The 20,753-nt window shown below is 41.3% G+C and overlaps 1 protein-coding gene across 1 annotated transcript; it reads right to left on the bottom strand.

The window, feature by feature from the left end:
- Positions 1 to 7,962: 7,962 nt before the first annotated feature.
- On the bottom strand, positions 7,963 to 20,137 carry LOC311106838 (DBH-like monooxygenase protein 1 homolog; the record flags this gene model as incomplete). The annotated part of the gene is made up of 12 exons (XM_084149211.1): positions 7,963 to 8,118; positions 8,623 to 8,791; positions 12,089 to 12,231; positions 13,666 to 13,725; positions 14,129 to 14,320; positions 14,544 to 14,710; positions 14,911 to 15,013; positions 15,158 to 15,337; positions 17,600 to 17,683; positions 17,866 to 18,033; positions 18,236 to 18,382; positions 19,856 to 20,137. The coding sequence occupies 12 exons, from the start codon at positions 20,135 to 20,137 to the stop codon at positions 7,963 to 7,965; spliced, it is 1,851 nt and encodes a 616-aa protein (XP_084005337.1).
- Positions 20,138 to 20,753: the final 616 nt, after the last annotated feature.

Raw genomic sequence — 20,753 nt, 5'->3', positions numbered from 1 at the left:
TATTGGAATATACAATAAATCACCTGGCTATTTCCCTATGCTCATCAATTGAAAGTGAGATATATGATGGAAGTGAATATAACTCAGTTTAGACATGGAGTATTTTTGTTACTCACGTGTGGTACTCAACCAGAACCCTCTATTTACAAGGGGATAATCGCAATTGCACACTCCTTGCGTCCTCTCTACTCTCTCTTGCCTCCTCAAAAACCATTGGAGAAGGTCAGAGGGGAGGGACCTCTGGCTTTCTCATCCAATGGGTTTTGTGAAGGAGAAAGGAGAAAGGCGCGAGGAGTATGTAATTGAGATACTCCCAAGGAGACCCCTCTCTGGGCCCTGGGCCTGGATCCTTAGCCTTACCCAGCTCAACCAAGAGACTGGTGGTTGGTTAAACCAGCTCCCTCTTTCTTCCCATTGGCCAGTTATTGGTGTGGCTTGTATCCTATCAGCCAACCCAAATATAAAACCCTCTGGCTATGGAAAAGACCATGCCCATTGTGTGTTACATCTCTTGTCTTTGAGTTAAGGGCAGCTGTGTATCAAAAATAGGTTTGCTAAGTTTACTTTATAGAGAAGTGAGTGGAAAAGCTGAACCTCAGCCTATGTGCTTGTTTCATGATATACCACCTGCATAAACATACATGTATGGGAATCTCCTTTGGGGCATTCTTGTTAAAATAGTCCTATCAAGTAAAATCTAAATCAACATTTATGATTTTACACAGCTCTGTAGTCAGAGTTTTATTTGGAGCGTATTTGTTGCAGATGTGGAGTGTGGCGCTGAAAGCTATTAGCTAGTGGCTGAGAATATGTAAGTACTCTTACAGGGCCAGTATTAGGTGATAGTGTCTGGTGTTGGGACAACTAAAGATGGTTTGGCTTCTGTTTTTTGTCAATAAAATGTAGGTCAATGTGTTGTCAGACCATCATATCCTATTTATATAGCAGGATGGCATGCTTCCAGTAATGAGGAAACCATGGTACCCAGACTAGACTCTAGTCTCTGGACAAAAACCATAGCAATGTACAGAGACAACAAAGACCAGGGGCGGAGGACAGAAAAATCAAGGTTTTCTGAGGACTCGAATCAGATTCTTAGAAAGCCCACTTCAAGGGCTTCAATGTTATCTATAAATCCATCAGACACGGTCTTGGGAGTCTGCTTTGGTCAGAAGTGAAATATTATTATGTGCAATTATGACAGTTTTATTTACTGTTTGTTTGAATTAGATAAACAACACCAAAAGCCTAATGTTATATGTGTTGTCAGATGGATATTCAAACAAACAATAAATATTCTCTAGTATAGCCTACACTGTGTGCTTTTGATTAAGTCTGTAGTAAATACATAGCTTGTGTTGCCATTCTCCTGGCCTCATATTGCCTGAGTGAGGAATGAGTTTTATGTCCTTTTCAATTCCCCTGCTGCCTCTGCCTCATCCTGTGCTGAGCAGCATCAAAGCAGGACTTTACATAACAGGCCTCAGAAAGGCCTCGACATTCGTTTCCATCCATATCCTCCAGCCAGCCAGGAGAAAATGGCACCTTCTGTAGTAGGAGACTTGTGCAGTCTTCTTGTCTTATATAAGCAGGTCTCCGCGGCTTGAATGCCGTTTGCGGGGAGTGCCAATTGTTGACTGTGAGTCTGCTGCTGTAAAAGGTTGAAGGACAGGAGGAGAGGAAGAGAGAAGGAGAAAGGAGGGGGGTAGGATGGGAAAAGGTCATTCCCAAGTGGTTTGGCCAGATGGGTGTGTTTACACACTACCCACAGCAGCCTGTGAGGCCTTGAGAAATGACAGTGGTCTGAGTCTCTCTCACTACCCTCCTCTGGGCTCAATAATAATCTCTCTGTTACAGGAAGAGGAACCAATGGTCTCCCAAACATGAGTGACGACCTCACAGGTTCAGATGACTCAGCGGAGGGTTCCTGCCCCTGCAGACTGACCACGAATTTGAAACAAAAGCTTCCATGCAGCTCCCAGACAGAGAGATTGTGTCTGTCTGTGTCTGAGACTGGGCTGAGACATACTGTACAGGATGGATATGTTATGAGGGATCAGTGTGTTCATATCCAAAGGTTAGTCAGCAAGTCACACCCAGTGCAGGATAGAGCTCCTAATAAAAAAGAAATGTGGCAGTGATCCTTGTATTACACAGTCTGACGTAAAGGAGATTTCATACTTTTGATAATGGATTTAAATTATACATACATTACAAGGCTTACTATGGAAAATCAGTGTCTGCAATGTTTTAATGTTACAAGATCACAGTATCACACTGAGATACTAGTCATAGGGATGTCCTCACATGCTCACACTATTTCTGTGTTGGTTTGAGAACGAGATGCAGCAATTTGCTAGTGAATACTGACCTCTGCTGGATGCGAATGGAATTGATATCTTGAAAATATGGACGCAAAAAAGCATTATGTTGCTACCCAAGCAGGACTAGCTTTGATGTCATGTGAATGAAAATAATCAGCTACTGGTAATTATATTTGTGTAACATTGACATATTGACATTCAGTATAGTAGTAGTAGTAGTAGTTGTAATAGTAGTAGTAGTCATAGTAGTCATAGTAGTAATAGTAGTTGTAGCAACAGAGGAAGTAGCCTAAGGAGTAAATTGAATTTGATCTAACAACATCATTGGACAGATTACACAAACTACTCTGATGCACCACAGCCACATATTTTATTCTAAACATGCTCATCTTTAGAGTGCCTCTTTCATGTCCCATGGCATTTGACAAGGGCACTTAGGGTCAGGAAAACCAAACAACTTTGCAATGCTCTTACATGGCTTCTCACTTTACATTTTAGTCATTTAGCAGACACTCTTATCCAGAGCAACTTACAGTTAGTGAGTGCATACATTTTCATACTGGCCCCCCATGGGAAACAAACCCACAACCCTGGCGTTGCAAGTGCCATGCTCTACCAACTGAGCTACAGGGGACTATGCAACAGGTTGCTCTTGAAAGGCTCCTCAAACTGTTAAATGTTCTCACATTTCTGCAGTATTCTCAGCTGTGGATGTACCATTGTTAAAAATGTCAAGGACTGCTTAAACAGACGGATTTTGATGGAGATGTTCTTATTATGCTAATTCGATTGCCGTGGGGTGAAAACATTAAAAAAGGTCACCTCAGTGCATACAGACCATTATGACTATCAGGGAATCATCAATTAACTTGGATTTCTGGTTTTGGTATAAATAAATAAAATCCATTTTTAAATATGGGTGGTCTTGATTTGCCAGTTTTGAGAGAGGGTGGATGGATACTATCTCATACTGTCAGTATTCTATGGTATCACCTCTATGTAATGCACCACAGACACAGAAAGGAAAGTTGACACAGACTCATAGAACAACACAGATAGAAGAACTGTCAGACAGAGAGGTAGCCCATCAGGGAAAAAGGTAATGTTTTCACCCATGACTCTCTCAAACAATACACATCAGTCCCACACCGCAGATGGTGGCAAATTCAAAGTCCATCCCCATTAAGAAAACTGCCTTTTCATAGTAATCCACGCCTGACTAGAGGCACAAAGAGAAACAAAACACTCAATAACTTACTAAAAGACAATGATGGTAATACATTTTCATAAATGTCCCATGTAATCTAATAATTCACATACCTTTTTTTCCTGTCCCTATCCCACTGATGTATCTTGCTGTATCCATTAGATGAAATGTCCATCCATTCATCCAATGTCATCCACATGGTCTGGAAATAACACAATATTCCATCTTCCATGACTCTTCTCTCCAACTACTCCTAACAGAAAAGCAAGAACGAGACCTTCCTTTTCGCACTGTTTGCGACTGTATGGGACATTGGCACATTGGAGTTACTCAGTCAGAATAATCGCTGTAAGTCGGACTAGTGGTGCTGGCAGCCCTGCGGCCTTAAGGAGAGATGTTCCTAGCGGTACCAGGGAGACCAAGGCTGTAACAGTGGCCGTACAGTACTGAAACTACCCTGAGCTGCCACAGGATAATGGGAAACCATCTATTTCTATGTTTCTATGTAGCCTTGTCAATTATTTTAAATCAGGTCTGGAGAATTTTACTGGTATTTGGACTATATTGTAGGCCTAAATTCAGGGCGATGTATCCACAAATCATAGGCTTTATGAAGAATATGCAGTGGTGTAAAGTACTTAAGTAAAAATACTTTAAAGTACTCCTTAAGTAGATTTTTAGGGTATCTGTACTTTACTATTTATATTTTTGACTACTTTTACTTTACTACCTTGTAAAATAAAATAATGTACTTTTTACTCCATACATTTTCCCTGACACCCAAAAGTACTCATTACATTTTGAATGCTTAGCAGGACAGAATTTTTTTTCAATTCACACATTTATCAAGAGAACATCCCTTGTCATCCCTCCTGCCTCTGATCTGATGGACTCACTAAATACACATGCTTTGTTTGTAAATGATGTCTGAGTGTTGGAGTGTGACCCTGGCTATCCGTAAATTTAAAAAAGAAGAAAAATGGTGACGTCTAGCTTGCTTAATATAAGGAATTTTAAATTATTCATACTTTTAACATTTGAGACTTAAGTATATTTGAGCAATTACATTTACTTTTGATATACAGTGCATTCGGAAAGTATTCAGACCCCTTGATCTTTTCCACATTTTTACGTTACAGCCTTATTCTAAAATGGAATACATTGTTTTTCCCCCCTCATCAATCTACACACAATACCCCATAATGACAAAGCAAAAACAGACTTTTAGATTTTTTTGCAAATGTATACAAAATAAAAAACTGAAATATCACATTTAAATATGTATTCAGACCCTTTACTCAGTACTTTGTTGAAGCACCTTTGGCAGCGATTACAGCCTCGACTATTCTTGGCTAGGCACACCTGTATTTGGGCAGTTTCTCCCATTCTCTGCAGATTCTCTCAAGCTCTGTCAGGTTGGATGGGGAGCGTTGCTGCACAGCTATTTTCAGGTTTCTCCAGAGATGTTCGATCGGGTTCAAGTTAGGGCTCTGGCTGGGCCACTCAAGAACATTCAGAGACTCCTGCGTTGTCTTGGCTGTGTGCTTAGGGTCGTTGTCCTGTTGGAAGGTGAACCTTCGCCCCAGTCTGAGGTCCTGAGCGCTCTGGAGCAGATTTTCATCAAGGATCTCTCTGTACTTTGCGCCATTCATCTTTCCCTCGATCCTGACTAGTCTCCCAGTCCCTGCCGCTGAAAAACATCCCCACAGCATGATGCTGCCACCACCATGCATCACGGTAGGGATGGGGCCAGGTTTCCTTCAGACGTGACTCTTGGCATTCAGGCCAAAGAGTTTAATCTTGGTTTCATCAGACCAGAGAATCTTGTTTCTCATTGTCTGAGATACTCTCTACTATAAAGGCCTGCTGCAGAGATGGTTGTCCCTCTGGAAGGTTCTCCAATCTCCACAGAGGAACTCTGGAGCTCTGTTAGAGTGACCATCAGGTTCTTGGTCACCTTCCTGACCAAGGCTCTTCTCCCCTGATTCCTCAGTTTGGCCGGGCGGCCAGCTCTAGGAAGAGTCTTGGTGGTTCCAAACTTCTTCCATTTAAGAATGATGGAGGCCACTGTGTTCTTGAGGACCTTCAATGCTGCAGACATTTTTTGGTACCCTTCCACAGATCTGTGCCTCGACACAATCCGGTCTCGGAGCTCTACGGACAATTCCTTCAACCTCATGGCTTGGTTTTTGCTCTGACATACACTGTCAATTGTGGGACCTTATGTAGACAGGTGTGTGCCTTTCCAAATCATGTCCAATCAATTGAATTTAACACAGGTGGACTCCAATCAAGTTGTAGAAACAGCTCAAGGATGATCAATGGAAACACGATGCACCTGAGCTTAATTTCAAGTCTCATCGCAAAGGTTCTGAATACCTATATAATGAGGTAAAAAAAATATATATAATAATAATAATAATAATAATAATAATATATATATATATATATATATATATATATATATAGTACCAGTCAAAAGTTTGGACACACATACTCCTTCCAGGGTTTTTCATTAATTCTTACTATTTTCTAAATTGTAGAATAATAGTGAAGACATCACAACTATGTAGTAACCAAAAAAGTGTTAAACAAATTTTATATTTGAGATTCTTCAAATAGCCACCCTTTGCCTTGATGACAGCTTTGCACACTCTTGGCATTCTCTCAACCAGCTTCACCTGGAATGCTTTTCCAACAGTCTTGAAGGAGTTCCCACATTTGCTGAGCACTTGTTGGCTGCTTTTCCTTCACTCTGCGGTCCGACTCATCCCAAATCATCTCAATTGGGTTGAGGTCGGGGGATTGTGGAGGCCAGGTTATCTGATGCAGCACCCCATCACTCTCCTTCTTGGTAAAATAGCCCTTACACAGCCTGGAGGTGTGTTGGGTCATTGTCCTATTGAAAAACAAATGATAGTCCCACTAAGCCCTAACCAGATGGGATGGCGTATCGCTGCAGAATGCTGTGGTAGCCATGCTGGTTAAGTGTGCCTTGAATTCTAAATAAATCACTGACAGTGTCACCAGCAAAGCACCCCCACACCATAACACCTCCTCCTCCATGCTTTACGGTGGGAACCACACATGCGGAGATCATCCGTTCACCCACACCGCGTCTCACAAAGACACGGCGGGTTTGAACCAAAAATCTCCAATTTGGACTCCAGACCATAGGACATATTTCCACCGGTCTAATGTCCATTGCTCGTGTTAAGTGGCCCAAGCAGGTCTCTTCTTCTTATTGGTGTCCTTTAGTAGTGGTTTCTTTGCAGCAATTAGACCATGAAGGCCTGATTCACAGGGTCCCCTCTGAACAGTTAATGTTGAGATGTGTCTGTTACTTGAACTCCGTGAAGCATTTATTTGGGCTGCAATTTCTGAGGCTGGTAACTCGAATGAACTTATCCTCTGCAGCAGAGGTAACACTGGGTCTTCCATTCCTGTGGCGGTCCTCATGAGAGCCAGTTTCATCATAGCGCTTGATGGTTTTTGTGACTGCACTTGAAGAAACTTTCAAAATTCTTGAAATTTTCCGGATTGACTGACCTTCATGTCTTAAAGTAATGATGGACTGTCGTTTCTCTTTGCTTATTTGAGCTGTTCTTGCCATAATATGAACTTGGTCTTTTACCAAATAGGGCTATCTTCTGTATACCCCCCCCCCCCACATCTCAAATATAAAATATATTTTGATTTGTTTAACACTTGTTTGGTTATTACATTATTCCATATGTGTTATTTAATAGTTTTGATGTCTTCACTATTATTCTACAAAGTAGAAAATAGTAAAAATAAAGAAAAACCCTTGAATGAGTAGGTGTGTCCAAACTTTTGACTGGTAGTGTATATAAATAAGCAAACATTTCTAAAAACCTGTTTTCGCTTTGTCATTATGGGCTATTGTGTGTCGATTGATGATGATTATTTTTCTTTAATCCATTTTAGAATAAGGCTGTAATGTAATAAAATGTGGAAATAGTCAAGGGGTCTGAATACTTTCCAAATGCACTGTATTTAAAACCAAATACTTTTTAGACTTTAGACTTTCACTTTTACTTGAGTCTATTAAGGTATCTTTACTTTTACTCAAGTATGACAATTGGCTACTTTTTCCACCACTGAGAATATGTCATGGGCAATACTAGCAAAAGGGTTCTTATACTCAACATAAATAACTACCAACCTAAACTTGACCATCTTGACCATAGTTAATACTACTACCTCCAAAATACAAATCTTTAAACAATGTTATTTATTAACTCTTGGACATACAGAATATAAAAAAGTATGTTTTATATATATTTAGACAATAACCCCCCAACAATCCACAATGTGAACATTAGCCCATCTGATGGATGACCAAGGCTATATCGTTCCACAGCCAGTGTGAGAGAGAGAGTGTGTGGTGTGATTCACACAGTGGAATGGCTATAGGCTTAAACAGGTCTGGACCATGGAGTATGTGAGGCACATTGTAAAGAGTAGAGCCACTCCACTGTGTGGCTCTGAGGCAGAACGGCACACCATGGAGGGAGGCTTGACTTCAGACTTCACCTCTGGTGGTGACACTATCGTCCCTTGAATCTGGAGGGGAAAAGAAAGAGAGGGAAATATGAATAACTATGAAATACAGTGAGGAAGATGACTATCCAAAGCACATTCAAGCATATACATCACAATACATACAGTGAGGGAAAAATACTTATTTCCCTCATTAAAATGCAATTTATCAATTTATAACATTTTTGACATGCGTTTTTCTGGATTTTTTTTGTTGTTATTCTGTCTCTCACTGTTCAAATAAATCTACCATTAAAATTATAGACTGATCATTTCTTTGTCAGTGGGCAAACGTACAAAATCAGCAGGGGATCAAATACTGTTTTCCCTCACTATATTATACAGTCAAATTAAACAAATAACTTAACCAAATTAATATAAATCAACATCCCAAAAGAGTGAAAGGGCACAATTTCATTGGTTCCCTGTGGATGACATATTGCCGTCAGTGACTAATAATTGATAGCACCAGATCAGCCCCAGCCCCAGCCGTCTGATCCTCAGCCCCAGCTCTGACAGAACACTCACCGACCACTCGTCCTGACCCCACTTGGAGCAGCGCACGTTAATGGGCAGCTGTAGAACCATCTCATTGAAGGACTTCCCTCTTTTCTTTGACCACCTGTACTTGTCCATGGCCTCTGTGAAGGAGAGGTTGCTGTACTTCTTTGGGCTCTTGATCATGAAAGGCCAGGTCCTTTGACAGAAGAGGAATGTACAGTAAGTACATGAAAGTAGGTAGAATGTTTCCCGTACACCTGCTGATGCACAATATATCAGTCGATGTACAGTTGAAGTCGGAAGTTTACATACACTTAGGTTGGAGTCATTGAAACTCGTTTTTCAACCACCACACATTTTTTGTTAACAAACTATAGTTTTGCCAAGTCGGTTAGGACATCTACTTTTTGCACGACACAAGTCATTCTTCCATCAATTGTTTACAGACAGATTATTTCACTTATAATTCACTGTATCACAATTCCAGTGGGTCAGAAGTTTACATTCACTAAGTTGACTGTGCCTTTAAACAGCTTGGAAAATTCCAGAAAATGACGTCATGGCTTTAGAAGCTTCTGATAGGCTAATTGACATAATTTGAGTCAGTTGGAGATGTACCTGTGGATGTATTTCAAGGCCTACCTTCAAACTCAATGCTCTTTGCTTGACATCATGGGAAAATCAAAAGAAATCAGCCAAAAAGTGTAGACCTCCACAAGTCTGGTTCATCCTTGGGAGCAATTTCCAAACGCCTGAAGGTACCATGTTCATCTGTACAAATAATAGTACGCAAGTATAAACACCATGGGACCACGCAGCCGTCATACCACTCAGGAAGGAGACGCGTTCTGTCTCCTAGAGATGAACGTACTTTGGTGCGAAAAGTATCTATATCCACAGTAAAACGAGTCCTATATCGACATAACCTGAAAGGCCGCTCAGCAAGGAAGAAGCCACTGCTCCAAAACCGCCATAAAAAAGCCAGACTACAGTTTGCAACTGCACATGGGAACAAAGATCGTACTTTTTGGAGAAATGTCCTCTGGTCTGATGAAACAAAAATAGAACTGTTTGGCCATAATGACCATCGTTATGTCTGGAGGAAAAAGGGGGTGGCTTGCAAGCCGAAGAACACCATCCCAACCGTGAAGCACGGGGGTGGCAGCATCATGCTGTGGGAGTGCTTTGCTGCAGGAGGGACTGGTGCACTTCACAAAATAGATGGCATCATGAGGAAGGAAAACTATGTGGATATATTGAAGCAACATCTCAAGACATCAGTCAGGAAGTTAAAGCTTGGTCGCAAATGGGTCTTCCAAATGGACAATGAACCCAAGCATACTTCCAAAGTTGTGGCAAAATGGTTTAAGGACAACAAAGGCATTGGAGTGGCCATCACAAAGCCCTGACCTCAATCCTATAGAAAATGTGTGGGCAGAACTGAAAAAGTGTGTGCGAGCAAGTCTGACTCAGTTACACCAGCTCTGTCAGGAGGAATGGGCCAAAATTCACCCAACTTATTGTGGGAAGCTTGTGGAAGGCTACCCGAAACGTTTGATCCAAGTTAAACAATTTAAAGGCAATGCTACCAAATACTAATTGAGTGTATGTAAACTTCTGACCCACTGGGAATGTGATGAAAGAAATAAAAGCTGAAATAAATCATTCTCTCTACTATTATTCTGACATTTCACATTCTTAAAATAAAGTGGTGATCCTAACTGACCTAAAACAGGGAATTTTTAACTAGGATTAAATGTCAGGAATTGTGAAAAACTGAGTTTAAATGTATTTGGCTAAGGTGTATGTAAACTTCCGACTTCAACTATACATGTACATTATTCAAAACGTATGGTCAGAAGGATAAAGAGCAAAGCTGCTAACCAAATCATTCCCAAAGCATTTCAATGAGGTAGACGTTACGGGAAGTGGGACATTTAGTAGTTTCCTGCTAAGGCCTGTTTGTGTTTACAGAAGGTTAGCGTTCATCTTCACGTCAAGGTTTCTTGGAGAGCACATAGGCTTTCTCGGATGGAAAAAAGAGCTGTGTAACCTAATCTGTTTAGAGCAGCCAGTCTGACCTATTCAAAACCTCCTCATTCCTGTAGATGAGAACAAAAGGAGTTGCTTCCTTGTCCTCCCAAGTGGCGCAGTGGTCTAAGGAGGTGTCACCACAGACCCGGGTTCGATCCCAGGCTGTGTCGTAGCCGGTTGCGACCGGGAGACCCATGAGGTGGCGCACAATTGGCCCAGTGTCGTCCGGGTTAGGGGAGGGTTTGGCCAGCCAGGATGTCCTTGTCCCATCGCGCTCTATCGACTCCTTGTGGCGGTCCGGGCGCATGCACGCTAACTTCGGTCGCCAGTTGTACTGTGTTTCCTCCGACACATTGGTGCGACTGGCTTCCGGTTAAGCGAGCAGTGTGTCAAGAAGCAGTGCGGCTTGGCAGGGTCGTGTTTCGGAGGACGCATGGCTCTCGACCTTTGCCTCTCCTGAGTCCGTACGGGAGTTGCAGCGATGGGACAAGACTGTAACTACCAATTGGATATCACGAAATTGGGGAGAAAAAGGGGTAAAAATAACAAAAACTATTATAAAAAGGAGGTGCGCCCCGATGTAGTAGTAGGAGGAGTAAACGCACTCCAGCAGCCCAACCCATCAAATAGGCTCTCATTTCCAGGCCTCTTATTATTCTCAGGGCCAAGGTCTCCCTTACACAACCTACCAATCAGGGGCATAGGAACAGGAGACAACATGGACACATTACAATACGTAGTATCAGGTTAAGGAACATGTTGAACTGTGTTTACTGTATTTACTGACATACTGTTAACTGACTTCTATGTCATGTAATCATTATATGAAGTAGAATGACGTTATGTTTCAGGATTTCATTTTATTGCGCATAAAGCAAACAAATTCAAAGTTAATGGCAAAACAATTATTTTCACAGCAACTATTGTGCATTGTTTAATTTAATTGGATGAAAACTATGTTATTTTGAACAAAATGAATGGAATGCAAGAGCAAAAACATAGTGTGGAAAACTATTGTTTTGTATATCTTGCTGTCAAATTCCAGCATGCTAACTGTTAAAGCAAAACACAACAGCCTAAAACAGGACAATGAGTATCACTGTTCTCAGCTGCAGCTCAGTTCCACATGTTGACCCCACTGGGCTAGTGTGACTACGAGCTCTTCAGGATTATATCCCATATTCCTTCCTTCTAATGACCTGCAATCTCTTTTTCAGGCCTGCAATCTCTATCTCAGGCCTGAGCAAATGTATGTATGTCCTCTCTGTATAACATGCAGTAACTAATTGAAAACATCACTTCTCCCTGAAAACACATGCTGTATGACCTTTGACCTTTGTAAGGTGCTCCAGGCAGAGAAACGATTCACCTCAAAAGTATCTTCCCCAATTGTTGTTGCAGATTCCAACTTCAACCGCTACATGGGTTTTGCAGTTTCAGTATACAGCCCTATACTTACGTGACAGGGACCTGGATCTCTTTGACTCCAATGAACTTGAGCTGCCCGGTGATCTCAGGGAGGCTCTCACACCTAGCCAGGTTCACTCTGGGATAGTAGAGCAGGTAGGACAGACACATCTCATCCCTGGTGGTCAAACCACCCTGGGGAAACAACCAGAGGAAGATAGTCAAGAAATCAAGCCTGGGAGGCAATCAGTTTGCTCAATATTAAACGCCAATACAACAGCTAAATTAAAGGTAACATTTACTATGCTTTACTACTACCACGTTACACTTCTATTTTATATTATTTAGCTCCACAGAAACATTTGTCAACAAATACATTTATATCTTTGTAACAATCATCAGCTTTAACAGCCACTAAGAAATCATGAAAATCTGTTTCTGAAAAAATGAGAATGAGACTATGTAGATAGTTTACCCATTTGTGCCACAAATGCTAAAATATCCAATGTCCAAAGCATGGTTTAGTGTCATAGCATGTGCATAGACTGCTTACTGGGTAAGGAAACCAATATGACATTTTGTAACTTGGGTGAATTATCCCTTTAAGTACCACTTCAGGGTGTATTATTTCTAACACGGAGCAGACACAAAAGCATTGCTTTGTGGCGCCATGTGCTGGACAAAGTCGTAATGGCAAGCAATGTGTATTTCGGGGAAAATAATTGGCACGAATTCACAGAATTCACAAAATCATAACAATGGATAAAAATTCTGTCTGATATTGTTCCAGAATAACGAGTTAGCATTTTTTCTCCTGAACAGTAGAGAGTAACTGTAGAAGAAAACGAGCCCCGATTTACGACTGTAGTCATCAGTAATTTGTTCGTTTGATGTGTCTGTAAGAAACAGTGCCAGTAGCTGCAAACAGCGATATAACCAAGATCCTCCATCTGTGGTCCTGGGGCTGTATTTGCAGACAGATTGTTCAGCCAAGAACAGACAGCCTTTAACACATACGTCTGAAAGTATCAACCAAGAGGTTCATGCAAGGGAAACACAACTCATTCCTATAACCGGTAAATACATAAAACTAAATTCCATTCCATTCCATGCCATTCAAGTAGCCTACACTCTTTCTATTGATAAATTATCTGCCTTAATTCTGAGAAATATGAATGATAGTGTTCTTCAATATAATTATTCTTCAAGATAAGAATGTTTCAAAACAATGTGCTTTGTGTCTGTTTTATGGCAACGTTGAAGTCAAAGCAATAATCCCATAGCTCTATCCTAAAGGGTTGTGTAATAAAGTCAGCGTGAATATGATCACTATTGTCCCATCCTGCAATCAACCAAATCATCAACTCATAGAGACACGCAGACAGATGAGAAACATGAGCTCAAATAGACTCAAATAGGCTCAGCCTGAGGAAAAATAGGACACATGGAAAAATGTTGTGATCTCTGTAAACTCATAAAAACAGATCATTAGGAAGAAGCCACATCTTAAGGATGTGCTGCATTCACCATTTCAGGGCTGACAGGTCAGTTTCAAAAAAGCAAAAAAAGAGACAGCAGGGAAAATAAGTATTCATTTATCCATGTGGATTGTGAGTAGTGCATTCTTACCCAGGTCATGTTTTGTCTGCCTTTTGTGGTGTACTTGCATTCTGTGATCAAATTGTCACCCTGAAAGGAAAGCAGATTGAAATCAAGGCTCTTCTTTGGTTGTGAATTTAGAACCCCACATCAAACAGAATGGCGTTGTCATAAAGTACAACATCAATATAACACTAAAGCAATAGTACACGAGGTGCGATTTACTGTGGTTTTAGCACGGCTGTAGGCAACAGCCGTTTGTATGAAATCTTTTTCACATAATAAGTGAGCAAGAAAAAACTAAATGAACCTCCACTTATGTCCTGTATCTATGTAGGTGGATCAAAGTAATGCGATAATCAATATTTACTGTTCATCAGAGGGTGAGGTAAACATGCTTAGACCTGCAGGGGAAGCTCAAGCAGTAGATTTATATTCCCATGTTTCCTTCACTACTTAACATGTCAGGTAAACAGTATAGCAGTGTACCAACAGGTAACAGCAGCCTCTCTTCCTTCAGCAGCTGGAACTCCTGGAAGTTGAAGTCAAACTCCTCGTCATGTGACAGGGGCTGCAGCTCCTCCTGCTCCCGGAAGTGTCTGGTTCTGATGGCGCGGCCAGCTAGGTGGGCATGCATCAGAACAGCAAACACCCTCACTCCGCTGGGCATCTCCTTGCCTAGGGACTGAAGGGGGAGCAAAGAGTCAGTGCTTTTTTAGTTAAATTGCACTTTTGGATGATCACTGTTTTGGGAACGTAGCAAGACTAAAACAGAGGCTTGTCACTGTAGGTGATCTAGCATAACAGTAATTTAACAGTGGATGTTTGACTCCTGTTGTTCCCTAGTGAAATGGGAATGTCTGGCATCGCACCAGATTGAAAAACACCACCAGAGCTGGCTGTCTTACCTCCTGCAGACACTCGCGGGTACAGTGTCCTTCTGAGACGTACTCCTGCATGCCTGGAGGTAGCATGTGGTACAGACTGACCCACACACCTGTCTCTATCACTCCTGCATCATACTGACGCAGCTCTGGGGTGTAGAACAGACGCAGGCCAGAGCTGTCCACCACTCCTGACAAGGAAACAGTAACATTATGATTAACAGAGTAATTGACTGTTGCACTGTAAAGTGCTGTAGATATCACTTTGGCACACAAATGTGTATGCTGTGAATGGGTGAAAGGGACAAATACAATGGCCAAGGCAGACAAGCCACATTCATTGTTTATGTAACATGATGTAACATGATGCGTCCTTGTTGGTGTATTATACCTTGTTGATGGGCTGGGTTGTCATAGTGGACTTCCATCAGGACATAGACAGGGTCTATTGCTGTGCCAATGGACAGACCAACGTGGGGTGGATAGGTGAACCCCTGTAAGGGTAGATTGAGAGGCATACTGAACATGTTGATAAGGAAGCTTACATGATCCCTCTGATACATGCAAATACATGTAGCTTATGAAATGTATTACAACACTGAATTTAAAACCACTACAAATAGAAAACAATTGCCCACCTCACCACCAATGGCCCAGGCGAAGACTATCGTCTCACAGGTGAGAAATGAGTCAGGCATATTTGGATGGTAACATTCATGGCTGGCATCGAGCTCACTCTCATTCAAGTTGCTATCACATTGATACAACAAAATGTGATGAACCAGGTTTTCGTGGCCCCTTTGAATCAAAGGCTCAATCTGTAAACAGAAAGAGGGGAAGTTGTACATTTTAATGTATTCTAACCACAGTTGGCTTCTTTTTAATTGCCTACACTTGCCTTAAAAGACCTCAATTCTATTGCTCTTAACCGTAGGATACACATGAGATGGGATAAACAGGATTGGGTTGGCCCTGCTCACCTTAGGATGAAAGTAGTGAAAAATAATATTTGTTCCTCAATGGGGGCCTCTAGTTTGGACTGCGATTCGGAGCAAAGCAGCTTGCTGCCTGCTGGGCAAACTGTGACATCATACTGTGAGGCCTCCTTTCAAATCAGCAGGACATTAGACCAAAGCTTGGCCTATGACCACCATATAAATATTTAGACATTCTTCCTTTTACTTTTTCTCAAATGTTATTATTTAGGGTGGAAGCAGCCGTCGTAGTCTAAGTCAGAGGTTGAGATTTTGCCATGAAAGAGGGGGGAAAGCGTATCTCTTGTTAGACGATTTGTTACACTGTGTAACAAATGTTGCCTTTATAAAACACTTTATAGGCCGCTTTCTCTGAATAGAGGACGTTATTGAATAGAATACATCTATCAAACTAGAATACGCATGTCAAGTAGACAGTTTTCAGGAAGTCTTGAAAGTCAGAGTCAGCTAAACAGGAGTTGAGGTTGCGGTGCCCAAGATAATAGAGGGTGGAGTGGTAAAAGACCAAATCCCCCAGAGGGACGAAGCAGGTGGAGCAGAGGGTAGAGAGAGAAACCGTGACTGAGAATATATCATGGGAATGGGGGCTTTTTTAAGTGTCAGGATAGGCGTGCACAGGGAAAATGAGACTGGCTCTTTTAAACTTCTGTTTAAATGCTTTAAAACCCAAAAAAGAACAACAGTAATGTCTCTTTACAGACCACAGATGAATTGGATGAGACAGTCCTATTCATAACACACATAAAAACAGATGTCTTACATACTGCATCTCACTCGCTGACTCACACATCATGCACACGCACATGAAAACATCTGGGATGGAAAAATATGTTTAATGACAACAGCCTGACTCCCACGTGGCATTTGGATAACCAAATGATTTCAGTTTCACTCTAATTGTGTCCTAGCAACACTTTTAGTATCTTACATTATTTCGTCATGCAATGATCTCTCTAAAATAAGAGTTCACGACAATATATGGGCTATCTTACAACAACAGCGTGTGTTATGTATAGTGGAATCAGAGACCCTCTGAGCCACACAGCTGTTAATAAGGCTAGGATTTTCCACACTTTTTTTTCCACTGGAGCATATTTTTCAGCTAGAATGGTGCTGGTGTTTCTCAGTCTATGCTCTAATTGTCATCATCGGAGTGGCAGAGTGGAGAACAGAAGAGAAGAGCCAGCTCCATGTACAGTACAGTAAGCTGTGTGCTGGAGGGGGAGTAAGAGAACAGGGAGGTAGCTCTATTTATATCTTTCTGGCTCTGGTTCACTTAATGACTGAAGACTCTTTGTTTTGAACTCTTGCTCCGTCCAAGCATTCTAAAGTCAAAGAGGCCATAGCCATGGAAACATCAAAAGAAGCAATGACATGCTTACCTTGAATACTGTGTTCAAAGAGATAACTTAATGGAAGCATTTGAGAAATATATTTTGCACATTCTACTGCTCTCAATATTTGCCTTTTTTTGTTGTTGTGTGTAACAGTGTTTGACTTGACAGAATAGCCCTACTGTAAGTGATGTGACAAATGATAACGTGATACAGTACCACTATTCCATATTACATTATATAGCTAAGGCAGTGTAGTTAAACATAAGAGCACATTTGGTTTTTAGTTTTAAGAGCACATTTGGTATTTATGACAGATCAATGTGTCATCGTACCATACCTTTGATTCTAAATTGTACGCGCTACCTCCTTTAATCAAGTGTGCTTTGAAGCCTTTTGGTTTCATAATTGTTCAATTATGTCTGGGGTATATAATTAAAACAATGGCTCTTTTAATACACATTAGCAATTTCAAGTTGAAAACAAGCTGCAGGTTCACCTCAGAAGTGAGAGAAAGCTCCCCACAGGGGAGAACATACTTCAGACGACAGCAATGAAAGACGGAGGCAGGCAGACTAATAAAAACTCCAATTATCCAGGTGAGATGCCTTTAGAGAAAGGTAAACACGATGGCTGCGCGATGACTGAACTATAGGCGAGTACTTCCTCAAGTGAAAGCCTGTTGTCGATTTGCTATTGTTTTTCTGCTGTGTTGTTAATATAGCTCAATGATTTCCAAGTGTGTACTTACTCTAATGATATGATGCTTCTTCTGTACCTCCTGGATCTTAAATATCTGACACCAGTAGGTAGTGTCCTTGTATGGCACTGGCACCTATCTTGAGAGAAACAAACAGACAGCGAGACTGATATTTACTCGTCATAAAATGTGACTAAATCTCACACAGTGCAAATATGGTCTCAGAGTTGGAAAAGTCCCTCTGAAGTAATAAAAGCTAGAAGTGGTATCAGGTTTGTTTAAGAGATGGTGATTTCTTCTCCAGCTGTCACACTTACGTTTATGTTTTGCAAGTTGAAAAAGTCGGCCCCAGAGGGAATATTAGCTTTCATTCCTGGGTCGAGTAGCCGCATACTCTTCCTCCCCCTGTTCACTCCATGATACATCGGTCCTGACGGTCCCACATCTTCAATGTGGTAGGCCCATATCACTCTCACTGTGCTTTCCTGGGCAGCACATATTACACATCTATTATCTATAAATTAATTTCAATTTTAACATTCTGTAAGAAGTACTATGACACCTCGGGCATGAACTGACATTTAAACTAAAACGCCCACCCACCTTACCCCATACACAAGCACACATTTAAACACACAAACAACACCCACATTTCCCATAGATAAAACACTTCCACCACCCACGTACCGTGATGTCCTTGTCATTTGTGTCACAGGTCAGGAGGTCCCTGCTGAAAGCCAGTACAGTATGTGTATTGTTCTCCCTGCCATATTCCAGCCTGTAGTTCTGCTGAACATCTCTTTGCACTTTTCTCTTGGCGTCTGCAAAGTAATCCTGTAGAAAGCATGCCGGATAAAACAGAACTGTTTTGGCTGCAATAATACTGTAATGAACAAAAAATTAAGGAGGGGATAAGAAAGCTCTTCAATTTAAATATACATACATAGATGTAAATCACTAAACTTGGGGAAAACCAGTGTTCTTATGACACAATTGAAAGAGCACTGTAAACAACAAATGTGCATTACTTTGCTTAATACTGTACTATTACTGTAGCTAGGATAACGACTGTTACCATAGTTACTATACTTAATTTGTCTTGAGCCCCGTTTATACCTGGTACTAACATCTTGGTAGTAGCGTCTTTTGTCCTGATCTTGTCCACATTCTGATTGTCCCCACATTTTTAGACAGGTGTAGTCGATTAAAAGACGCATTGTGATCTGATTGTGATCAGATCTTCCTGTCCAAATCCGGAGGTAGTCAGGCATGCATTAGTCAGGCATTGAACACCTCCGGTGGTAGTCAGGAATTGTGTCTGGATATCTTACAAGTGTAGACGGATCTGGACAGTGAAACATCTAAAATCATTGACAGGTGGCATCATTGACTATGTGTCTTAAAATAAATAAATAAATAAATATTATTTCGAAAGAATAGCTGTGAAATAATTTGCATACAGGGATGGACCAGGAACTCTGGTCACAATGCGGACACAGTGGACAGATATGAGACACATTGTAATACCATGTGTAGACATATATCTGGAAATGTGGGCACAATCAGAAATTTGACAAGATCTCAGGACACAGGACCCATGTTAGCACCAGGTATAAACGGGGCTGTTGTTGGAAAGTGTCTGGCAGTCACTGCCAAGCCTAGCATGTAAATATGTATGTCAATTTTCCACTACGGTGGGCAAACAACAACAACATTGGCACAAAACTACAGCTGCCGTCTCCTTCTGGTAACACAATGTCACTAGAAGTTCAATTTGGAGACCCTCAATGACTATTTCATCTATTTTAATCAGGATTTAGATAGGACTATTTCAACACCCACAGGGGTTCTTTTAGATTGTGTGGCATCATTGCCAGAAATGTGATCCTTGATCCCTGAGGCAGAGCGAGCTTCCTGTGATGTGTAGCAATATCCAGACCCCTTACCCTGTTGGAGTTAAGCCATGAGTGGCTGGCTGTGCATCACAACAGTTTACCATACCTAGTTACACCTAACCAATAACAGATGTCACTAGAAGTTCAATTTGGAGACCCTCAATGACTATTTCATCTATTTTAATCAGGATTTAGATAGGACTATTTCAACACCCACAGTATACCCAAATAGCCATGGGGAAATAGTTCAACATAAATGTAATATAAATCATTATTTTCCTATAGCAGCACAACTGAAGTAGGGCCTATGTATGCAATGTTACAATTTCAGTGAAAGTAGCCCACCTCGTGATAAAAAGCAAGGTATAGGCCTAGCTGCGTCACTTTCATTCTGTAAAACCCAGGTGCATACCTGTAGATAGGGTCTTCCATCTGTGACTCCACCAATGACAATATCCGACAACGCCATTGCACCATTGGGAGATAGACCAAATCCTATATATCCTCTCGTTTCCACTTCTATTTCAAAAGTAATTGTTCTCCGGTCAAACCTCCACTTTAGATGGTATTTCCCATGAGGGTCCAAGATAGTTGAATGTCTAAATCCGGTCCCGTGGGAAAAAGTTCCGTAAAACCAAAACGTTGTGAAGAAAACTAGGGCACTACGATATTTCGCGGGTAACATTGTGAACATTGACGAAAAAAAACAACTACAAACAAAATAAAATGTCTCCTTGAATGTCGTTTAGATAAATTGACGTTTCTTTATGTGTTTGGTTTGCCAGTTGTGCGCGGCGACCTAGCACGCTTACCCATCTGCGAGGAAGCAGCGCTTCTCTCATTCTCTCACTACAACTGTCGAAACTTGTGCTGGCCCCTTTGATCTTTAGAGACACGTCCCACACGGCTACTTCTGTGGTCAGGCCTTACCTGAGGTGTTTGTTGTACATACAGGTGGCTATGGCTTTCGGCAGTACAGCATAGGACCGTGATAGAGGCTATACATACATTTAACTGCCTGTATTTACAGGACAGAGCGTACAGAATGGGTGCGTGACAAGCACATCAATTCAGAATAATAATAATATGCCATTTAGCAGACGCTTTTATCCAAAGCGACTTACAGTCATGTGTGCATACATTTTTACGTATGGCTGCAACAGGGTGCCTGGTCACAATGTATAGTTATAAACTGGGCGGTTCGAGCCCTGAAAGCCGTGGTATATCAGACCGTATACCATGCGTATGACAAAACATTTATTTTTACTTCTCTAATTACGTTGGTAACCAGTTTATTAAAGCAATAAGGC

Source organism: Coregonus lavaretus (assembly GCF_964263955.1).
Source record: "Coregonus lavaretus genome assembly, chromosome: 31".
NCBI classification, from domain to species: Eukaryota; Metazoa; Chordata; class Actinopteri; order Salmoniformes; family Salmonidae; genus Coregonus; species Coregonus lavaretus.
The sequence above is the reverse complement of the archived record's forward strand: the minus strand, read 5'-3'. Positions and strand labels throughout refer to the sequence as shown.